Source organism: Tribolium madens, unplaced genomic scaffold (assembly GCF_015345945.1).
Source record: "Tribolium madens isolate multiple individuals breed KSU strain unplaced genomic scaffold, Tmad_KSU_1.1 Scaffold_71;HRSCAF=194;Tcas5.2_LG6, whole genome shotgun sequence".
Lineage (NCBI taxonomy): Eukaryota > Metazoa > Arthropoda > Insecta > Coleoptera > Tenebrionidae > Tribolium > Tribolium madens.
This window is the reverse complement of record NW_025401041.1, coordinates 7,096,701-7,115,646: the sequence shown is the minus strand read 5'-3', so window position 1 is coordinate 7,115,646 and position 18,946 is coordinate 7,096,701. Positions and strand designations below refer to the sequence as shown.

General features: G+C 33.7%; 5 protein-coding genes across 7 annotated transcripts in view; 3 read left to right on the top strand and 2 right to left on the bottom strand.

The window, feature by feature from the left end:
• Positions 1-1,711: 1,711 nt before the first annotated feature.
• Positions 1,712-4,411, bottom strand: LOC123008738 (dynein axonemal assembly factor 1). The gene is made up of 4 exons (XM_044404732.1): positions 4,304-4,411; positions 3,704-4,259; positions 3,507-3,657; positions 1,712-3,460 (listed from the first exon to the last, which is right to left on the bottom strand). The coding sequence occupies exons 1-4, from the start codon at positions 4,372-4,374 to the stop codon at positions 1,764-1,766; spliced, it is 2,475 nt and encodes an 824-aa protein (XP_044260667.1). The 5' UTR covers positions 4,375-4,411; the 3' UTR covers positions 1,712-1,763.
• Positions 4,412-6,070: 1,659 nt separating this feature from the next.
• On the top strand, positions 6,071-7,697 carry LOC123008577 (tubulin gamma-1 chain-like). Its single transcript, XM_044404444.1, has 3 exons — positions 6,071-6,210; positions 6,259-7,367; positions 7,429-7,697. The coding sequence occupies exons 1-3, from the start codon at positions 6,162-6,164 to the stop codon at positions 7,618-7,620; spliced, it is 1,350 nt and encodes a 449-aa protein (XP_044260379.1). The 5' UTR covers positions 6,071-6,161; the 3' UTR covers positions 7,621-7,697.
• Positions 7,698-10,800: 3,103 nt separating this feature from the next.
• Positions 10,801-12,343, top strand: LOC123009410 (ubiquitin-conjugating enzyme E2 G1). The gene is made up of 5 exons (XM_044405704.1): positions 10,801-10,990; positions 11,379-11,481; positions 11,540-11,637; positions 11,687-11,865; positions 11,915-12,343. Exons 1-5 carry the CDS (start codon positions 10,945-10,947, stop codon positions 11,990-11,992), a joined length of 504 nt encoding a protein of 167 aa, XP_044261639.1. The 5' UTR covers positions 10,801-10,944; the 3' UTR covers positions 11,993-12,343.
• Positions 12,344-12,403: 60 nt separating this feature from the next.
• LOC123009409 (tau-tubulin kinase homolog Asator) overlaps positions 12,404-18,946 on the top strand; it is a 25,494-nt gene continuing 18,951 nt past the window's right edge. For 2 of the 3 annotated variants that reach the window (XM_044405700.1, XM_044405703.1), the window contains exon 1: positions 16,591-16,724. In XM_044405700.1, coding sequence (XP_044261635.1) covers positions 16,717-16,724 — 8 coding nt within the window. In that variant the 5' untranslated portion in view covers positions 16,591-16,716. Of the gene's footprint in view, positions 12,430-16,590; positions 16,725-18,946 lie in introns of those variants that run through there. The other variant, XM_044405702.1, reaches the window with a different exon arrangement.
• LOC123009408 (rDNA transcriptional regulator pol5) lies at positions 12,461-16,379 on the bottom strand. The gene is made up of 6 exons (XM_044405699.1): positions 16,235-16,379; positions 15,896-16,186; positions 15,660-15,845; positions 15,427-15,609; positions 15,161-15,376; positions 12,461-15,109 (listed from the first exon to the last, which is right to left on the bottom strand). The coding sequence occupies exons 2-6, from the start codon at positions 16,079-16,081 to the stop codon at positions 12,488-12,490; spliced, it is 3,393 nt and encodes a 1,130-aa protein (XP_044261634.1). The 5' UTR covers positions 16,082-16,186; positions 16,235-16,379; the 3' UTR covers positions 12,461-12,487.

The following is an 18,946-nucleotide window of genomic DNA, read 5'->3' as shown; positions in this document are numbered from 1 at the left end:
TTTTTTAATCCGTAATTCCAAACCCCTGAAACTTATGCAACTACAAATTCACGCGTGCGTTATGTATGCCGACTATTACCAACCTTAACAAATTGCAATAAAGCGCGCAATTTATAAATCGGAAAACTTTGAACATGAATATCTCGAAAAGTATGCGTCGCACATAAAAATAAAGTATGTCAAAAAAGATGCACAATGAAAAGTTCTATCGAATGGTTTAGTCAAATTTGATTTTGACGATGGTCATTTTCGTATCTCGCTTAGGAAAAACATATTTTTAAAATCTACTCTTTTAGCTGAGATGTATGAGGGGTGACTCGATAGGATTATTTTTAGTTTGAAAAAACACCCTTAAAATGTTTTTTACACAAAGCAACTTGTTTTATGTCATATAGTAGGGTTATGAATAAGGAAAAGAATTCCATAATTTGAGATTTTTTGGTCGATTAAAAACGGAGATATTGAATTAATTTATGTCGGAACAATTTTTTTTATTGTCGACTTTTTTACATTTGATTCTCGTAATTTTTTTCAATCTTGTCAATTAATATTGTAGACTTAAAACAACTTCGAAAGTTCTAAAAATTACGTAATTTATGAAACTTCGGCCCGGCCAAAAACTACTAGTAAGTCTTAATTTTGATTCTAAATAACACTATGAAGGTCCCAAAGCTCGAAGGGCAAAGAGTGAAAAAAAAAAGAAATTCGGGGTTAGTTACACTCTATTTCACTAATTCACCTATGTAAATCATTTGTGTTATTAGTACTAATAACAATAATTAATAAAAAAAAAATACTCAATTTTTAATACAAAACTTACCTTTCACTTTTGTATTACTTTTTTTAACTTACCTTTTGTATACATAGGTACATTATTACTATTAACCTTTTCACTATTTTTACTTTTGTAGATATTTGTTTTAAAGTTCGCGCTCTTATACGACCACCATCTATTGGTGTTTATTTTTGTTAGTATTGTACACATGTTAATTTCAATGTTTTCCTTCAATATATTTTACAAAAATTTTTAAAAAATTTATTTTTCGCATTTTTACAATGTTTTTGTACTTTATTAAATCTTTTGAACATCCAAGAGTGTAAATGGACAATTTGGAAGTTTTTAATTTTTTCGATTTTTGTCGAAATTTTGGGCGATTTTTGGTACCCGGAGCGGTCTAATTTATTCAAAAATAAAAAATTGGGTGTTCCATTTAAATTTTTTTAAGTTTTTTTGACTTTTAACAAACTTCTTGATTTATTAATTTTTACAAATGCAAAACACTACAAAATTGCTTTAAAAAAAAACAGCTTTAAATTCTGTACTTTCTTTTTTGTAGAAATAAAAAAAAATGTTCTAGCTGTCTTAGTTTTAGTGTAATAACTTTTTAAAAAGTGCATGTTTTCGTTAAAAAACCGTCTTATTTCTAAAACTAAGCGAAAACATTTTTTTAAAAGATTACATCCAAAAATGCCAAGAAACATACGGTGTTTCATTTGAAAAAACAAAAGTTTGTATCGTAACTTATTTTTGGGTCATTTTGGGTCATAGTTGAAAATAATTTTAGGTGATGCACTAAGTTAGTATCTATCAATGTCCCATATATTTTTTTTTAATTTTACCATGATAGGTCACTAATAGACTTTTTCAACTCGCTGGTAGATTAAAAGACGTCAAAATTTAACGATTTTGACTGTCGAAATATAATTTCGACATTGCTAGTGCCAAAAGTGGTGCAAAAAACAACACTTTATTTCTAAAAAAATTACATTTCATTTACAACTTGCATTTCTAGAGTTTGTGTAACTTTCCGTGTAACAATCGGACTGACTTCATCTTCATTCCCACGTTCACACTCTTCAAATTCATCATTATTCTCCTCTTCTTCTTCTTCTTCAACTTGCTTTATCAAATTTCCCTTTCTACCACTTGTTTTAGCAAGAAACTCCCCAATACTATCACAGAACTCCGCCATATCTTTCCTCAAACTAGCTATAGACTTTGCTAACAATCCACACTCATTCATTGTATCTTCAACAAAGTTTGGATTAGATATAGCTTTCATATCATCCCCACTTTCGTTTTGTTCCTCTTCATCTTTCTTCATTTCTTGAATCAATTCATACAACTCATCTTCTTCATCTACTTCAATTCTTCTTCTTCTGATCGGGAGCAAAATCTTTGTATTTTCTTCTTTTATTTTCAAATTCCAGTCAAGAATCTCTCTATATTCTTGCCCTGGATTGGCTCTGTCCAACTCTTCCACGTAAGGAGGCACTGGGATATCTTCCTTCGTGAGAAATCTATCAACAGTTTTAAGTTTTGTGTGACTACCATTTCGGTCCAACAGATGGTCAAAATCGGTACTGCTTGACATGTCAAGTGCTTCATAATAGCGCAGTTCTTCTTCGGAATCTTCATTTTGTGTATTCACCTCCGATAACTCAAGTTTCTTCGCGAATTCTTCGGGTTTCTCCTCTTTATTGATTTCTTTTGCTACTTGATCAACAGCTTCGACTAGTTTTCTTCCCAAGTTCCCTGCATCGTGATCTTCATGTTTCTTCTTTTTGTCGTCGTCCATCTCATTTGCCATTTTGCGAAGTGTTTCAATCAATTTCCGTCCTAAATTATTTACTTCTTCATTTGTACTATCTTCATTCTTCGTATCATCATTTTCAACGTTCATTTCAGATGTCATTTCTTCTGTAAAACTGAAATTTTCATTTATTTTTTCAGAGCAATCTTCTGTTTCATGTTTTTCCACATTTTCGCAAGAGGAATTTATTTCTTCGTTATTTGGCGATAATTCTTTATCTTTTGTTTCAATTGTTTTTTCTTCATTTTCTACAGAAGAAATTTGAGCCAAATAGGTGCTCTGGATATCTTCGTTGTTGAAGTTCTCCAATTTTGTAGTATTATCTTTGTTTTCTTCTTTTTCTTGACTAGTGTAAGTTGTATTTTTGTTTGTCCCTTGGTTATCATCATTTCTTTTACTTTCTTCACTTTTTGAAATTAAATTTTCATCTTCCTCTGTATCATTCTGAACGGAATCAAGACTTTCGCTTTTATTTTGTTCTTGATTATCTTCAATATTTTCGGCAAGCATCATATTCTTCAAACATTCTCCCATATCTTCCCTCCTAACTTCCTCCGTCAGCCTTTCTTGCAACTTCTCTACATCCAATTCATGATTTTCTGTCTTCACTGTTTCTTCAGTTTCAATTTCTTCAACCAGTTTTCTTTTTCTTACAACTTTTGAATCAAAATCAAAGATTCTTTCCCTATATTCGGAATAATCCTCCGTTGGTTGTCTTTCTTCCATAAAGTTATTGCTTTGGTCTTCTTCATCACTACTTTCTTCACCTTTATCTTCACTTTCGGAATCTGCAACTGAAGTACCCATCCCACTATCCCCATGGGATGCCATTTCGGCCCTTCTTCTATCCCTCATTGCGATCATGGCTAGAAATAAGGGCTAATTCAACGATAAAAAAATCGTCAAAGTTACCATCGACACTTTCAGTTATTTTGCGATGTTCTCTTTCAATCCAACGCTGTCTTTCTGCGTTTTCTTCAGCAATTCCACCACGTCCCCAAGCTTCCGCGCATGCGCGGTCTCGGGGAAACACCGGACGGTCATCCAAATATTGCAAATTTTTCTAAAAATTAACATTTCAACTTAAAACACTACAAAACTCAACTTACACAAGCCAAAATCATTGTTTTACGATACGCTGGTATTTTTCTAATAGCGGGGTTTCCCATAAGATTCAACACACGCAATTCAGGCATTTTGCTCAAAATTTCCACAATGAGAGGGTCATCGAGATGGTTATTTGACATGTCTAAAACTGATAATTCAAGGAGTTGCACCAAATGTTCAATATCTTCAATTTTTTCCAAGTAATTATGCGATAAATTCAAACTATGAAGCGTTTTGATTGTGTCCAAATTCTCGATTTTTTTCACTTGATTGTGGGACAAGTTCAAGTTGTCGAGGATGACACAATTCTCCAAATTTTCAATTTTTTGGATCAGATTGTAGTGGAGGAACAAGCTTCGCAGTTCCTTTTGATTCTCCAATCCGCTGATTTTGCGAATTCCGTTGTTCTCCAACCAAAGACATTTCAAGCCGGTGTATTCCTCCAAATTCTCAATATACGAAAAACCCTTGAAGTGCAAGTAAAGCACTTCGTTCAAATGTGGGGTGCGGTACAGTTTCAACTCCTTGCAGTGGTTCAGGAGGTACTCCTTTGTCATCCTGAAAGAAATCAAGTACTGACCTGGATTCGAAATTGAATCAACCTGGGGCTCTTGAATACGTCTTTCAGTCCATATTCGCATTTTTCTTTCTGATTTTGCGTCACCATCGACATTTTTGCAAATTATTGATCAAACAATTTGATTTTGCCGCCTAGTAACGGGGTGGCTTGACCAATCACAATAGCGAATTTTAACAAATCGCAGATTCAAAGTTTTGAGCAAATTTAAACTGTCATGAGTGTCATTGAGGGTAATAAACCCGTTTTGTGTTAATTTTATTTTTGATCATACAATTTTCATTTCGTGCAGCCAGGTTCACAATCGAAAAATTATTGGAATATTATTAAAATAAAGCATAATATTTTACAAAAGATGGAAAAATAAGCATTTTCAATTGCAAATGACTATTGTTGATAGTTTTTTGACGTTTTCAATGTAATTCTGTCATGAATAACAATTTCAATTAATTATATTGTTGCAATTGTGCGATTCAAGGTCAAATGTATTTCACTTATGCATTGTTAACTTTATTTTTTTCAAGTGTCATCCCGTGTATCGATTTTTTTCATTTTTACAGAAAATGAAGCTTATTAAAAGGGCATTTGACACTAAAAAATGGTGGGGTCACAGTGGCTTTTTAGGGCTGTAATAAATTTTTTTCGTTTTCTCAAAATTTGTTTATAATACAAACTATATTTTTTTCAAGTGTCATCCCGTGTATCATTTTTTTTATTTTTGCAGAAAATAGAGCTTATTAAAAGGACATTTCACTGTGAAAAAATGGTGGGGTTACAATGGCTTTTTAGGGCTGTCATGAATTTTTTTCGTTTTTTCAAAATTTATTTATAATACAAAGTTTTTTTTTTCAAGTGTCATCCCGTGTATCGATTTTTTTCATTTTTGCAGAAAATGAAGCTTATCAAAAGGGCATTTGACACTAAAAAATGGTGGGGTTACAATGGCTTTTTAGGGCTGTAATGAATTTTTTTCGTTTACTCAAAATTTGTTTATAATACAAACTTTATTTTTTTCAAGTGTCAGCCCGTGTATAGATTTTTTTTATTTTTGCAGAAAATAAAGCTTATTAAAAGGGCATTTGACCATGAAAAACTGGTGGGGTTATAATGGCTTTTTAGGGCTGTAATGAATTTTTTTCGTTTACTCAAAATTTATTTATAATACAAAGTTTTTTTTTCAAGTGTCATCCCGTGTATCGATTTTTTTCATTTTTGCAGAAAATAAAGCTTATTAAAAGGGCATTTGACCATGAAAAACTGGTGGGTTTACAATGGCTTTTTAGGGCTGTAATAAAATTTTTTCGTTTTCTCAAAATTTGTTTATAATACAAACTATATTTTTTTCAAGTGTCATTCCGTGTATCATTTTTTTTATTTTTGCAGAAAATAGAGCTTATTAAAAGGACATTTCACTGTGAAAAAATGGTGGGGTTACAATGGCTTTGTAGGGCTGTAATGAATTTTTTTCGTTTTCTCAAAATTTATTTATAATACAAAGTTTTTTTTTCAAGTGTCATCCCGTGTATCGATTTTTTTCATTTTTTGCAGAAAATGAAGCTTATTAAAAGGGCATTTGACCATAAGAAAATGGTGGCGCTGTAATGAATTTTTTTCGTCCACTCAAAATTTTGAGCAAATTTAAACTGTCACAAGTGTCATTGTAATAAAACAGTAATAAACCCGTTTTGTGTTAATTTTATTTTTGATCATCCGATTTGACTTTGGCGCCTTGTTGGACCAATCACAATGGTGGATTTCAACCAATGATAAGTGTCCTGTCATTTTTCAAAATTTAAGTCGAATTCAAACTGTCACAAGTGTCATTGCATTAATAGCCCCGTTTTGTGTTAATTTCAACCGGTGGGGCCCCCTCAAGCGTCACAATGCCGTGCGAAATGATAACCTTGCAACTGGGCCAATGTGGCAACCAAAGTGAGTAACCCAAGTTTTATTTATGTTTTTTGAGGTTATGTTTTTCAGTCGGTTTTGAATTCTGGAAACGTCTTTGTGCCGAGCACGGCATCAGCCCCGAAGGCATCCTCGAGGACTTCGCCACCGAGGGCATCGACCGCAAAGACGTGTTTTTCTACCAAGCCGATGACGAGCATTACATCCCTCGAGCGGTCCTCCTCGACTTGGAGCCAAGAGTCATTAACACGATCCTCAATTCGCCCTATTCCAAACTCTACAATCAGGAAAACGTGTTCTTGTCGAAAAACGGGGGCGGCGCGGGGAACAACTGGGCCTCGGGCTACTCCCAAGGGGAGAAACTAAACGAGGAGATTTTCGATATAATCGATCGGGAGGCCGACGGGAGTGACAGTTTGGAGGGCTTCGTTTTGTGTCATTCCATCGCTGGGGGGACCGGCTCCGGGATGGGGTCCAACATTCTCGAGAAGCTCTCTGATAGGTTCCCCAAAAAGCTGGTCCAAACCTACAGTGTGTTCCCAAATTTGGACGAAATCAGTGACGTGGTGGTCCAACCCTACAACTCGCTTTTGACCCTCAAACGCCTCACGGAATCGGCCGATTCAGTCGTCGTGCTCGACAACACAGCCCTCAACCGGATCGCCGCCGACCGTCTCCGCATCCAAAACCCCACTTTCACCCAAATCAACAGTCTAGTCAGCACCATAATGTCCGTCTCGACCACAACTCTGCGCTACCCTTCGTACATGAATAACGATTTAATGGGGCTGCTAGCCCCCTTAATCCCCACTCCGCGTCTCCATTATCTCATGACGGGGTACACCCCCCTATCAACCGACACAGACGAGGTTAATGTACGCAAAACCACAGTTTTGGATGTTATGAGACGTCTCCTCCAACCCAAAAATATGATGGTTTCGACGTCGCAAGACCGTAATTCCCAACACTGTTTTATCTCAATTTTGAATATTATTCAAGGGGAGGTGGACCCCACACAAGTTCATAAGTCTTTGCAGAGGATCAGGGAGCGGAAATTGGCACAGTTTATACCATGGGGGCCCGCAAGTATCCAAGTGGCGTTGTCACGGAAGTCGCCGTATATTCAGACTGCGCATAGGGTTTCGGGGCTCATGTTGGCCAATCACACGAATATTAGTTCGGTAAGTTGATAGAGAAATGGTAATTTTTATTATTATTGTTATTTTTTATTTTTTTTTGAAGTTGTTTGATCGAGCTTTGGCCCAGTATGACAAGTTGAGGAAAAGGGAGGCGTTTTTGGATCAATTCCGGAAGGAAGAAATGTTTAAGGATAATCTGAACGAGCTGGATTCGAGTCGGGAGGTTGTCCAGGACCTAGTTGATGAGTATACAGCCGCCACCAAGGAGGATTATTGCACGTGGGGGCAAAATTAAGCCATTTTGAAGCTCTCTTCTTTGTATATTAATGTTGTAATTAGGTTTAAGTTAGCATTAAATCTGGTTAAATCGCATTACTTTGTTACTTTTTGTCAACTTTGTCACACTCGTGTAAAACGGTAATTTAACCATCTTTGTCACACAACAGCAATTGTTTTTTTCTGGAGATTGTTGGAAATTTTGGGGGCATAAAAGTAGAAAATGGAAAAAAGTTGGAGATTGAGTGAAGGTAAGAAACAAAAATTCAATCATAATTCTTCATAGAGAAAAAAAGTCAAAAAGTGCCTAAATTAACGTTTTAAAGAAAATATTACTAAGAGTGCGTTATTGGCTTCAATTCAATCTGATAGTTGTTGACATTTTGCAACAATGTGACTCATACTTTAAGAAAATCAAACGAATTTTTTTTAAAGTCGTATAAAAGCATTAATCTTCTATTTTTTGGATTTCACTGAGAAAAAAATTGACAAAATAATCTCTTATCATTAATTTTTCGTAGCTGATTGGAAAAATTAATTTAAATTGTTGAATTAAAACAGTTTTTTTATGGCCAATCGATAAGGTTTTTGCAAAATCTTGAATTTGATTGGTTGGACATTTTTTAAATTTATTACAAGGGCCAATAACAATCATTTCCCATTTAGGTAATTACCACTGTCGTGAGAACAAACCGGTTTTTATTTCTTATTGGCCAAAATCCGACAAAAACCTAGCAACGGTAAGTAACTCCACCCATTTAAAAAATCGTGAATAATTATTGAATTCTGAATTGAATTTGTACAACAAATCAGCGTTTAGTGTGAGTTATCTTACTTTAATTGGATCTAATTTTGCACAATGGGTGGAGCCAACCCCAGAGTCAATATGAATCATGCACTTTCGATTATTAGACCAATAAAAAGTAAAAAATTATTGAATGCATTAAAATTGAGTGTCATTGTGCGATCCTTAGCCAATCAATTACGACTTTTAAAATCAACCAATCAGAACGTCTTAAATTTTTCGACAAGAAAAATTATTAAAATTTTTGTTTTAAAAATCGGCTTTTTTGATTTTATTGTCAATATAAAAAAATATTATTTGAAAGATAAACGTCAATTAATTTTCTTTACTGTCAAATGTCCAAACTGTCAAAATTTGACACTGAGTATTTAGTACATTTATTATGTAGTAAAATTTGTATTTTGCTCAATTTTTGATTCAATAACACCGATTTGAGTCGTTTTTAGCGGTTTTAGCCTTTTTTTGCCAAAACTTTCAAAAATTCATAATCCGACATTGATTCTTTCCATACAATTAGTGCAAAACTTTGCACAAAAATTCAAAAAGGTTCAAAAAAGAATTCAAATTTTCAAACAAAAGATGCTTTTTTTGTTATTTTTTTGCCAGTAGTGGCTCACTTAAAATGAATTACTGCCAACATTAAAAATTTTAACGATATCGGTTAATAAATAATCAAGTTAGAGCGATTTTGTAGTTATAGTATACAGGGTGCGCCAGAACTCGCGAAAATTTTCAAGTAAGGTAAGATACTAGGAACATAAAAAAACTAAAAAAATTTTGACATTTATTTTTCGACATTTGATATTTTTTTATATCTATTTAATGATACTGATGATCTTGTATATGTTTTTTTACAATTATTTAGTAAAGGAACAAAAATTTTGCCAATAAAAGCCACAAATACAGCTTGCTTGTTTCCTCTTTTAATAGCATATAGGCAAAAAAACTTGGAAAACTATTTTTCCAACAGAAATAAATAGAATCAAAGTGCAAACTTTAAACCCTCATAACTTCGAAATTTTCAGAGATAATTTTTTTTTAACATTTTTTCCATGTTCCTGGTATCTTACCTTATATGACATTTTTCACTGGGACGCGAGTTCTGGCGCACCCTGTATACTGCTCCACAAAAGTTAAAATTTTATTCTTCTAAGCATTGTGGAATTCAGCAAAAACAAAAAAGTAAAAAAGATATCTGCCTTTATATCACTTTTAGTTAATTATTAATTTATTTTTTAATAATTTATTAATTTAATTAATTATTGTAATTATTGCACACTTTCTTAACWTTTGTGGAGCAGTTTATTTAATAAAACACTTTGCTTTTTGATGATTTTGTAATTCATAATTATAAAAAAATATTGAGTTAAGACCACTTTATGATTTTCAGCAGCGACCTGTTAGAGAAAGACCAAGCAATACAAAATTTTATAAGATAAAAAGAGAGAGACAGTAACAGAACAATAGAGTACTCTGCGTAGAGTACTCTGGGCAAACAATTATACATAATTGTTTAGAAATATGTAGTTATTAACTTATTAGTGTTTCCCACAATAAAAAAAATATTTTTTACTAGCAGTTCATTGTTATTTGAATAATCTATTATCACTAATTACATAACCAATTATCATAAAACTGAAAATTTACTTTTCTTTCAAGATAATAGCCTTGATCTCGTGTTTTTTCCCTTTTTTTAATCTCAACCAAGGCTTCTGTTGATTTCTTGGTCTATTTTTCTCTGGGGCGCGAGTTTTGGCGCACCTGTATATAGCTAGCCCCAAATTTTATAAATGAGGGATAAAACCAAATTTTCGAAAAAAAATTCAAAAGTACATAATTCGACAGATTGGTTCTTTATTGTTCTAAATTTTGCACTGATTATACAATCAATTTGAACGATATCAGGGCCGTAGTAAACAATTTTCTGATTCAAAATGGTCCTAAAAAAATTCAAATTCTTAAACAAAAGACCATTTTTTGTGTTTTTTTGCGAGTGGTTGCTTACTTAGAATGAATTACAGAAACATTAAAAATTTTAAGAAAATCGGTCAACGATTAAATCAAATCAAATTTTAGTTGGAGTACTAAGCTAGCCCCAAAAATTACAAATTCGCTTACAAAATCGCTTGTTTTTTTTAACTAGGCCGAAAAATAATGTAAATAAACTTGGGAGATTTGCTGTATTTCGTTTGTAATAAAAAATTAATAATTTAAATTTGAAAATTCCCCGTGAAAAAATCGCAGACAAGCGTTTTATCAAAATTAAAATTCATCACAATTTCAAAATTCTAAAATTCTCGTTATTTCCGTCATTGTCAGATTTAAAATCTCCCGCGTAAAGTAGATTTCTTCCCCCCATCCGAGACCCGCACCCGACGGCCATAATCCCAACCCTGGGCGCAAACCATCACGGATATACCATATGTTTTAGGTGACTCAAATGATCCAATGCGGTCCTATTTGCTAGTAACACCGGCCATCTTTTCCCAGAAAACAGTGTTTGTTTGGTAATTTAGCTCAAAATTAACTTTGTAATTAATGTCAGAACCACAGTCAGCCCTTCTACTAAGAAAACAGCTAGCAGGTGAGTCACGAAAACGATTTTTGAGCATTCTTACAACACTGACAAAGTACAAAGAAATACGATGCCATCGACACCAAACCCGATCCGAAAATCACAAAACGATTAATTATAACCCCAAAATTCCAACGCCAACACGATTACGACAACATGTAGCGATCCACCCCCGAAACGTGGGCCCCCGTCGCGGCAAAAACAACCAAAACGACACATTTAATTCTCCTAACCCCTGAAAAAAACAAAACAACCTGACCCGGGGGCCCCTTCGACTCACCCCAAATGTCAAAAATTTTTTTGACATTCGCAACACCCCATGAAAAATTCGAGAAAGTCGCGAGCGATGACCTTAACGTCGTGTTATTTTAATAATGAAGTTTTGGTTCGTTTCCAGAATTGAATAAAAACCCCGTCGAGGGCTTTTCTGCTGGGCTAATCGACGACAATGACATTTATAGATGGGAAGTGCTGATAATCGGCCCCCCGGACACACTTTAGTAAGTATTTTCATTAAAAAAAAAACTTTGAGGTTAGGAACGTGAAATGTGGTTGCAGCGAAGGTGGTTTCTTCAAATGTCACCTCTATTTCCCCAAAGAATATCCATTAAGGCCGCCCAAAATGAAATTCGTGACAGAAATATGGCACCCTAACAGTAAGACATTCAGTGCCCCCTTGAAAAGTATTGATTAATTGAATTTCAGTCGACAAAAATGGCGACGTGTGTATATCAATCCTACATGAGCCAGGGGATGATAAGTTTGGTTATGAAAAAGCCTCAGAAAGGTGGCTGCCAGTTCATACAGTAGAAACTATTTTAATATCCGTTATTTCAATGTTAGCCGACCCGAATGATGAATCACCTGCGAATGTCGATGCTGCGGTAAGAGAAAAAATTTCGTGTGTAATCCACTAATTAGATGAAATTCCAGAAAGAGTGGCGAGAAATGTACGGCGAATTCAAACGAAAAGTTGCACGATGTGTCCGAAAATCCCAAGAGGAATGTTAGTACATTAAACCAATTTCATAAAACGGTTTGATTCTTGATTTAAAAATTCGCATTTTTTATATTACCTGGAATCGAATCCGTTGCTTTTTTCTTAATTTTTTTCACGATCTCAAAGAGAATCGGATTATTCTTTTCAATAAATATCATTCAGTTTTTTGTGCGTTTAATTCAAATTTTCAGCGTGAATGTGGTATTGTAAAACGAAAAAGCGATCGTCAAGATTCAAATGTTGTCTTAATTGTAATACTTAAGACATTTGTCGAAACACTACTTGTAACTGCTATTAGATTATGTAAATTTCAACTGTAACACTGTAGGTATCATAAGTTAAGTAAATTTTATTAATAAATCTATCGTTATTAATAATTGAGAAATTTACCTAAAATCCTGAGTTGGCAAGACTGGCAGTCCCGTCAAATATTGTGGCATCCAAAACGGTAAGCTTTTCCTCATTATAAAAACACAAGATTTCTTTAGAAATAATTTATTTAAAAATCAATTTTTAACTCTCTTCGTTTCTTCATCTTCCTCCCACTCAAACTTCCTCTTCAACCCTTTCGACAAACTCTGCAACCTCAACTCCTTCGACTCCTTCTTCAACTTCAACTTATCCTTACTCAACTTCTTCTTCTTCCTCTTTTCTTCCTCCTTTTCTTCACTTTCACCCTCTTCGACCGTATTCAACTTGACCGTTTTCTGCTTCATCATTTCCACAACATTGGAAATCTTTAAACTGTTACACAATTTATTGAACGCGACTTTTGTATCTTTCGAAAACGTCAAAATCGAACGACAATCCCTGACCGAATCGCCCAAAACTCCCCAATTTTCAAAATCCTGACCCAAAAAATTCCCTTTCAATTGTGCCAAAAGCTCGAACAACGCGGCCAAAAACTTCTCTTTTACTTTCCTCTCCGTGGGATTCGCGTAAAACTCCCGGAAGAAATCGACACAATCCCGGAGGAAATTCCTAGTGTGACCTTCCACCGACTTACTTTCTTCACTATGCATGGTGAAAAATCGATGATTATTGAAGAAAATCTTCAATAGTTCCACGGCTTGACTCCTGCGGAACGGCCGTATCGAATTTGCGAAAACAAAACCGAATAAGTGGGACACCAAACCCAACACTCCCTCCCAATTAGTTTGTACCAAATTTTTGAAAAGTACATAAGGGATTACACAATCCCGGCGCGTGAAAAACGCCTCGAGGCCATCCTTAATCACGGCTTTAATCCCACTTTTCTTCTTTTTCTTCATTATGACCAATTCTGAACAATTTATAACGAAAATGCAACACTCGGAAATTTTTTCAGCCATTTCTTGGATAATAATCACGTTTCGTGTCCCTTTCTCGAGGAGACTTTTCAACAAATCGACCAAAATTTCTTCATTTACGCCCTCACAATCTTCAAATTTCTTCAACGAGGATAATTTCTTCAAACAGGATTTCAACCGGTCTTGGAGGGGTTTCTGGTGATCGTCTCTGATACAAAATTCCAAACATTGAAGCAAAGGTAACATTATTTCCAATGTTAGGATCATTGAAGGATTCGAATTTAGATAAATCTCGATCAAATCCAAAACGCGAATCCGGAAGTGAGTCAACGCTTCTTCGTCTTTCTTCTGTTTCTTTCTTTTACCCAAATTTGGTTTAAACTGTTTAAATGCTTGACTCAAAGCTTCATCTAGTTTTTCCCCTTCTTCATCATCTAAATCATCAAGATCTATACTTTCTGCTTCTGAATCAACATTCGCACCCAATGCCTGATGTAAAGCCATTCGTAACTTATCATTGACTGGTTCTTCTTCCTCTTCATCACTTTCTTCCTCTTCTTCTTCTTCTTCCTCATCTTCGACTTCCTCCTCTTCATCGCTACTACTCTCATCAACTCGCGTCAACGGATTCGAATCATTTTTCGGATCCAAAACGCTCAAAATTTGATGAATCGCACTGTCAGTCATATATTTACACAAGTGGGGAAAAACACAATTTATCACACTACGTAACAAATGCGAATTATGTGACAAAAGATTCAAAAATAGATCAACAACGACTTCGATCCAAACCAAATCATTTTCGTCAACACTCTTCTTTTTCGTTTTATCGTAACAAACGAATAACTCTTCTAACGAATCGGAAGCTAATTTAGTATTATTATTATTAAACAATTGAAGTCCTAGATGAAGAAAAAGGGTATGAAAAACGGAATTTTTCTTCTTTGATGAGTTTTCCAATTTCGTGGCTAGGTCAAGTGTGCGTTGCCACATTTCGCCGTTTTCCTCACTCAAAGGGTGACGAACGAGCGCGACAAGTGTGGCAAATTCTTGAGTAATTTTACTCAAAATTTGCCTCAAATCGTCTAATTTTGATAATTTCAAATCAAGTGACGAGTAGAAGGTTTCTTTGAACGAGTCGGCCAACTCGTGACCGATATTATCGTCCTTCAGGAGCCCCAATTTCATCAAAAATACCAACTGTTCGACTTTCCACTCATTATTATCGTGCATAGAAGGATGATTTAGTAATTTTACCAACAAATGCGAAGCGTAAATTCTATCAACATTCCACCATTTTTCCCTTGTATTGTCATTAACAACTTTATCATTTGTGGCCAAAATTACATCACGATAAATCCCGGCTAATTTTTTAACCCCTTCTGTGTTCAAACTCGCAGTTATATTTTGCACAAGCTTACTTTTGGTGACTTTTTCAAAAATAAAAGTCCCAGGGTAGAACAAAAGTGCCTTCAAAACCTTGATTTTTATCTTTGATTTGACGCCATCTTTTTTCAACGAATTCACGAGTGTTTCAAATAATTTTTGAGTCAGATTTTGGAATTCTTTATCTTTTTGTTTACCAACAGCTGTTTTGTAAGTGTTTATCAATTGTTGGAGGTAATTTCTTGTTAAAAGTTCGGGAATTAGAGAAGGATCATTCAATTCGTTCAAAATTCCGGTGAGAAGTCTCGTCGCTACGAAAAATTTATTTCGATTTTGTCTTATCAACGTGCGATCTAATTCGTTGAAAAAATTCACGATCAAGTCGGTGTGTGATAAAATGTTGATAAACAAGTCAAAGATTGGGTGTTTCAAGGACGATACGCGTGGTATAGTCTAAAAAGAATGTTTTTATGGTTTCATTTTTCATTGTTATTCAATACTCACCGTCAAAGTCAAAGCTAAGTCGTATAAACTTTCACTACAAATCACTTCTTCCGTTCCTAAATTATTTTTCAAAAATTTTGAGTGTAAAGAACCGGGAAAATGATTTTGTATTTGTAAAAGCAAAAAAAGAGTGTCCAAAGAGTGTTCTTGCCACGGTTTCGCTAAATCACTCTTTACAAGTGGAAAAAATAAATTCTCGAATTCTTTTTGCTCAATCTGTAATTAACACGAATTAAATTCAATTACTACTCAAGTCCCAAACTTACTTTTTCAAATAAATCAGTTAAAAATTTACACGAGGCTAGATTCAAGTAAGACCTCTCTTTGCCGGCTTTAAGTAACATTTCCACAATCTTAATTTTCTCCTTTTCGTCACAGTTTTCGTATAAATTTGACCTAAGTATAGCCCCACAGAGTAAAATCTGCCCTGAACAAATATCGGCATTTTCCTGCAATAAAACCAGTTAAAAACTCCCTAAAAGACATAAAATCAACTAACACTTTTACTATTACTGCCCCCTTTATGCAATTCCTTCTCCACGTGTGTGAAAATCTCCTCAATCGTGAAACTTTTGAGGTTAAGTAAGGCAACTAAAGCGGAAAAAAAGCCAGTTTTTGCTTGAATTTTCGACGACCCAAGACCACGTATCAAACGCCCTAATGCGTATTTCAACTCATCGACGCCCTAAAAACAATAAAATTAATTTTAAACGTAAAAACACAACATAACCTCACTTGTTCCCCGTTTTTGTCACTTGTTAAATACCGGAGTAAATCAACGCCGGCTTTGACTCGCACTTTCTCTAGTCCATTGGTCAATTTCGTAAAATTGTCCAAAACGGATGGTTCGCGTTTTCTTTTATTTGTTTTTTGATGATTTTCACCGTTTTCCACAATTTCCACGTGCTCTTCGCCCGCCATGACGCGAATTGAGCCAATCAGAAGCGAGGATTTTGAAGTTTCAGTGCCAATAATGGCGCTAAATTTGAATCAATTTGTAAATTCGTTTATTGAGGTCGCAATGCACTAAAAAACCAATTTTAAAAATTTTGGGTTAACGCCAAATCGCCTCACCTGATGACCCATTTTCTCAGGTAATTTGAAAGGTGCGAGACGAACTGTTTATTTTTTTGTAAATCGCGTGTCGATTATTTTAAACAGGTGTGGCCGTGAATAGTGTTTTTTGTTCGGTAATTTGGGCCACCTTTATTTAAAGATAATAATAATAAAATAGTTATTGTAATTAGGGGATTTCCCGCACCAATTTGGGATAATAAAACTCCAAGTACGTTTCGTAAAACTTGTAAATTTTGTTGCAAGTACATTCTAAAATTAGTTTTAGTGGGAGATGAACGAACTAAGTTTTCGCACTATAGACATCAAGTCTAAAATTGCCGCGGCCGAAGAAATTTTCGGCCAGAACGACAACAGATCGCTTAACAAACACTTGACCGAAAATTTTAATTCAAAAAGTCGTGGTGTTTTGTGAAAGAAATTAAATTAGAGACTTTCATGTGTAAATTCCCGTGATTATTTGTAATTAAAAGGACTACACAATGAAGTGGTAAGTCCAAAATTTTGGCTATTTGTGAAACTCAAAACAATTTTGACTTGGCACCGGTTTTCTAAATCATAAAACTCGAACAAAACATTTCGTTATGAAATTTTTGAATAATTTTTTGAAACGAAAATATTTTTATTTAGATTAATAAGTATTCTTGGAACTTGTAGTATCAGATAATGTAAACTTTAAGCTTCAAAACAGAGTAATTTAACATAAAAATTCATTGCGATCTTTTCCACGTATTATTAGTAATTTTTATATTTTTTTACTTGACAAAATAAATAAAACATTTCACTTTCCAATTTTTGAGTCATTTTATCAACACTTTTAACGACTTTCCATCGAATTAGTTGTTTTTACCCAAAAATTCGCCGAAAACGTATAAAATCCCCAAAAATAAAAAACAATAACAAAATGATTTGTTTTCCCCGAAAGAAAATTTTCAAAATAACGCTTGAATAAATTTTAGACAATTCATTTTCGGTTTTTGGCACAATTTTCAAAATTTTCATTTATCAACCTTTATTTTTGATATTTTTTTTCTCTAGCCACCTAATTAGTTTTACTTGATTTTTTCACACAACAATGCAATTATCAGTAATAAAACGGTTTTGTTGAAAAAAAAATACACAAAATTTGGCACAAAACAAAATAGATGTTTTTTCTTATAATAAGGTGACATTGCAGGACTGATCGATGCATTTCTGGGGTAATTAATATTTTTTTCAAATAAATTAAGTCAAAATAATTGTGTTATACCGCGTCTTTGCAAAGGTCAATTAAAATTCGCCGATAGGACATTCTAAAAATAGAAACAATTTGGATTATTTTTAAATCGTCGAAATACAGTCTCGGTTTATTTTTGATAATAATGGAATCACCGGGGAGTCCAGCTCCTTTGGAATTCACAAAAATAATTAATTAGTAGTGTTTTAACCGAAAAAATCACTGGTGAAAACAATAAAAATGTAATTAACCCAAAAATTCGTTTAGGGAAGTCAAATTCGAACCAATTAAGTTTTTACAATTCCATAAAACTTCTATAAATATTCTTGGCGCACGCTTCTCACTTTAAGATGATTTTTTCTTAATTAGCCGAGTCGGAAGAAAAAACAATACAATTTTGGACACAGTACAACGAAAAGTCCCGAAATAAAATTTTCACCGCAATTACAATTTTCGCAAATAATTTTTGTACTCGTTAGCCCCAATCTCGTCTAAAAGTAGTAAATAGTCCAAAAGTCAGCGCTCGAACAACGACAAAATCTAGGTCGTAAACTATAGGTGTATTTCGACGTTTACATGTTTTTTTTTGAGTGAGAAAAGCTTATTTTAAACTTTATTGTAAGAAAATTTATTAGGCTAGAAAAAAAGTGATTTATCTGAGAATTAACCCGGTTAGAAAAATGCATAGTACGACTCTGTTTTTTTTTTCTTGGCTCTAATACCTGCAATTAGGACACGAGTCTGATTGTTGAAATGATTTTTTTTATATATTGTGTTGTGATGTTTGATTAAGCTGAGCTTATCTGTTTGCCAAATTAAACAAATTTTTGGATAAGCTAAATTTAAAACGTTGTAAATATATTTTGAAGCAGTGTAAGCAGACACCTGGATTGTAACATTTTTAGCGGTCAAGGTTTTGTTTTTTGGAAAAAACAAACCGAGAAAAGTAAAATCCCTAATCCACACTTTTTTAAATGTTTTAAGCAAAAAATACAAATTTATATGAAAATGGATATTTAATGTTTTCAACACAAAGTAAAAAATCTTACAGTAAATTAGAGCAATAATTGTTTTTGTAAATTATTTTGTGTTGAAATAAATAAAAAACGACCAATTAGTTTGGTTTAAAAATATCTTTTGCTCTCTTTGAGCGGTGCTAGAACCGATTTTCTCGATTATTTTCTCACAGTTTATAAAAACTTGGCATTTATTATCCTTAATTCGATGTTTAACGGGTATTTTTCCGCAAAAATTTATTTCTGTAAATCTCAGACTGATTAAATCTTGACAATAAAAAAATTTAGAAATTTTACTGTTTTTAAATAAAATTGACAAACCGATTCGTCTTTTTTATAGACGTATATAACATCTGAATATAATTTTTTATCGTTGATTTGGACTATATCCAAATTTGTTATTTAAAATTAAATTTTAAAAAATATATTATATTTAATTAGTTGTTATCAAAGAGAAGGCTAATTTTTGGGATAAAACCC

What these genes read in the sequence shown, in the direction of transcription:
- LOC123008577 (XM_044404444.1), top strand. Translation starts at nt 6,162, where the DNA reads ATGCCGTGCGAAATGATAACCTTGCAACTGGGCCAATGTGGCAACCAA. An exon ending in GGGCCAATGTGGCAACCAAA is followed by an intron (nt 6,211 to 6,258) that starts GTGAGTAACCCA and finishes TATGTTTTTCAG; the next exon opens with TCGGTTTTGAATTCTGGAAA. An exon ending in ATCACACGAATATTAGTTCG is followed by an intron (nt 7,368 to 7,428) that starts GTAAGTTGATAG and finishes TTTTTTTTGAAG; the next exon opens with TTGTTTGATCGAGCTTTGGC.
- LOC123008738 (XM_044404732.1), bottom strand. Translation starts at nt 4,374, where the DNA reads ATGTCGATGGTGACGCAAAATCAGAAAGAAAAATGCGAATATGGACTG. An exon ending in AAACAATGATTTTGGCTTGT is followed by an intron (nt 3,658 to 3,703) that starts GTAAGTTGAGTT and finishes GTTAATTTTTAG; the next exon opens with AAAAATTTGCAATATTTGGA. An exon ending in AATAACTGAAAGTGTCGATG is followed by an intron (nt 3,461 to 3,506) that starts GTAACTTTGACG and finishes CCTTATTTCTAG; the next exon opens with CCATGATCGCAATGAGGGAT.
- LOC123009410 (XM_044405704.1), top strand. Translation starts at nt 10,945, where the DNA reads ATGTCAGAACCACAGTCAGCCCTTCTACTAAGAAAACAGCTAGCAG. An exon ending in AGAAATATGGCACCCTAACA is followed by an intron (nt 11,638 to 11,686) that starts GTAAGACATTCA and finishes ATTGAATTTCAG; the next exon opens with TCGACAAAAATGGCGACGTG. An exon ending in CTGCGAATGTCGATGCTGCG is followed by an intron (nt 11,866 to 11,914) that starts GTAAGAGAAAAA and finishes ATGAAATTCCAG; the next exon opens with AAAGAGTGGCGAGAAATGTA.
- LOC123009408 (XM_044405699.1), bottom strand. Translation starts at nt 16,081, where the DNA reads ATGGCGGGCGAAGAGCACGTGGAAATTGTGGAAAACGGTGAAAATCAT. An exon ending in GTGACAAAAACGGGGAACAA is followed by an intron (nt 15,846 to 15,895) that starts GTGAGGTTATGT and finishes TATTGTTTTTAG; the next exon opens with GGCGTCGATGAGTTGAAATA. An exon ending in ACTTAGCTTTGACTTTGACG is followed by an intron (nt 15,110 to 15,160) that starts GTGAGTATTGAA and finishes CATTCTTTTTAG; the next exon opens with ACTATACCACGCGTATCGTC.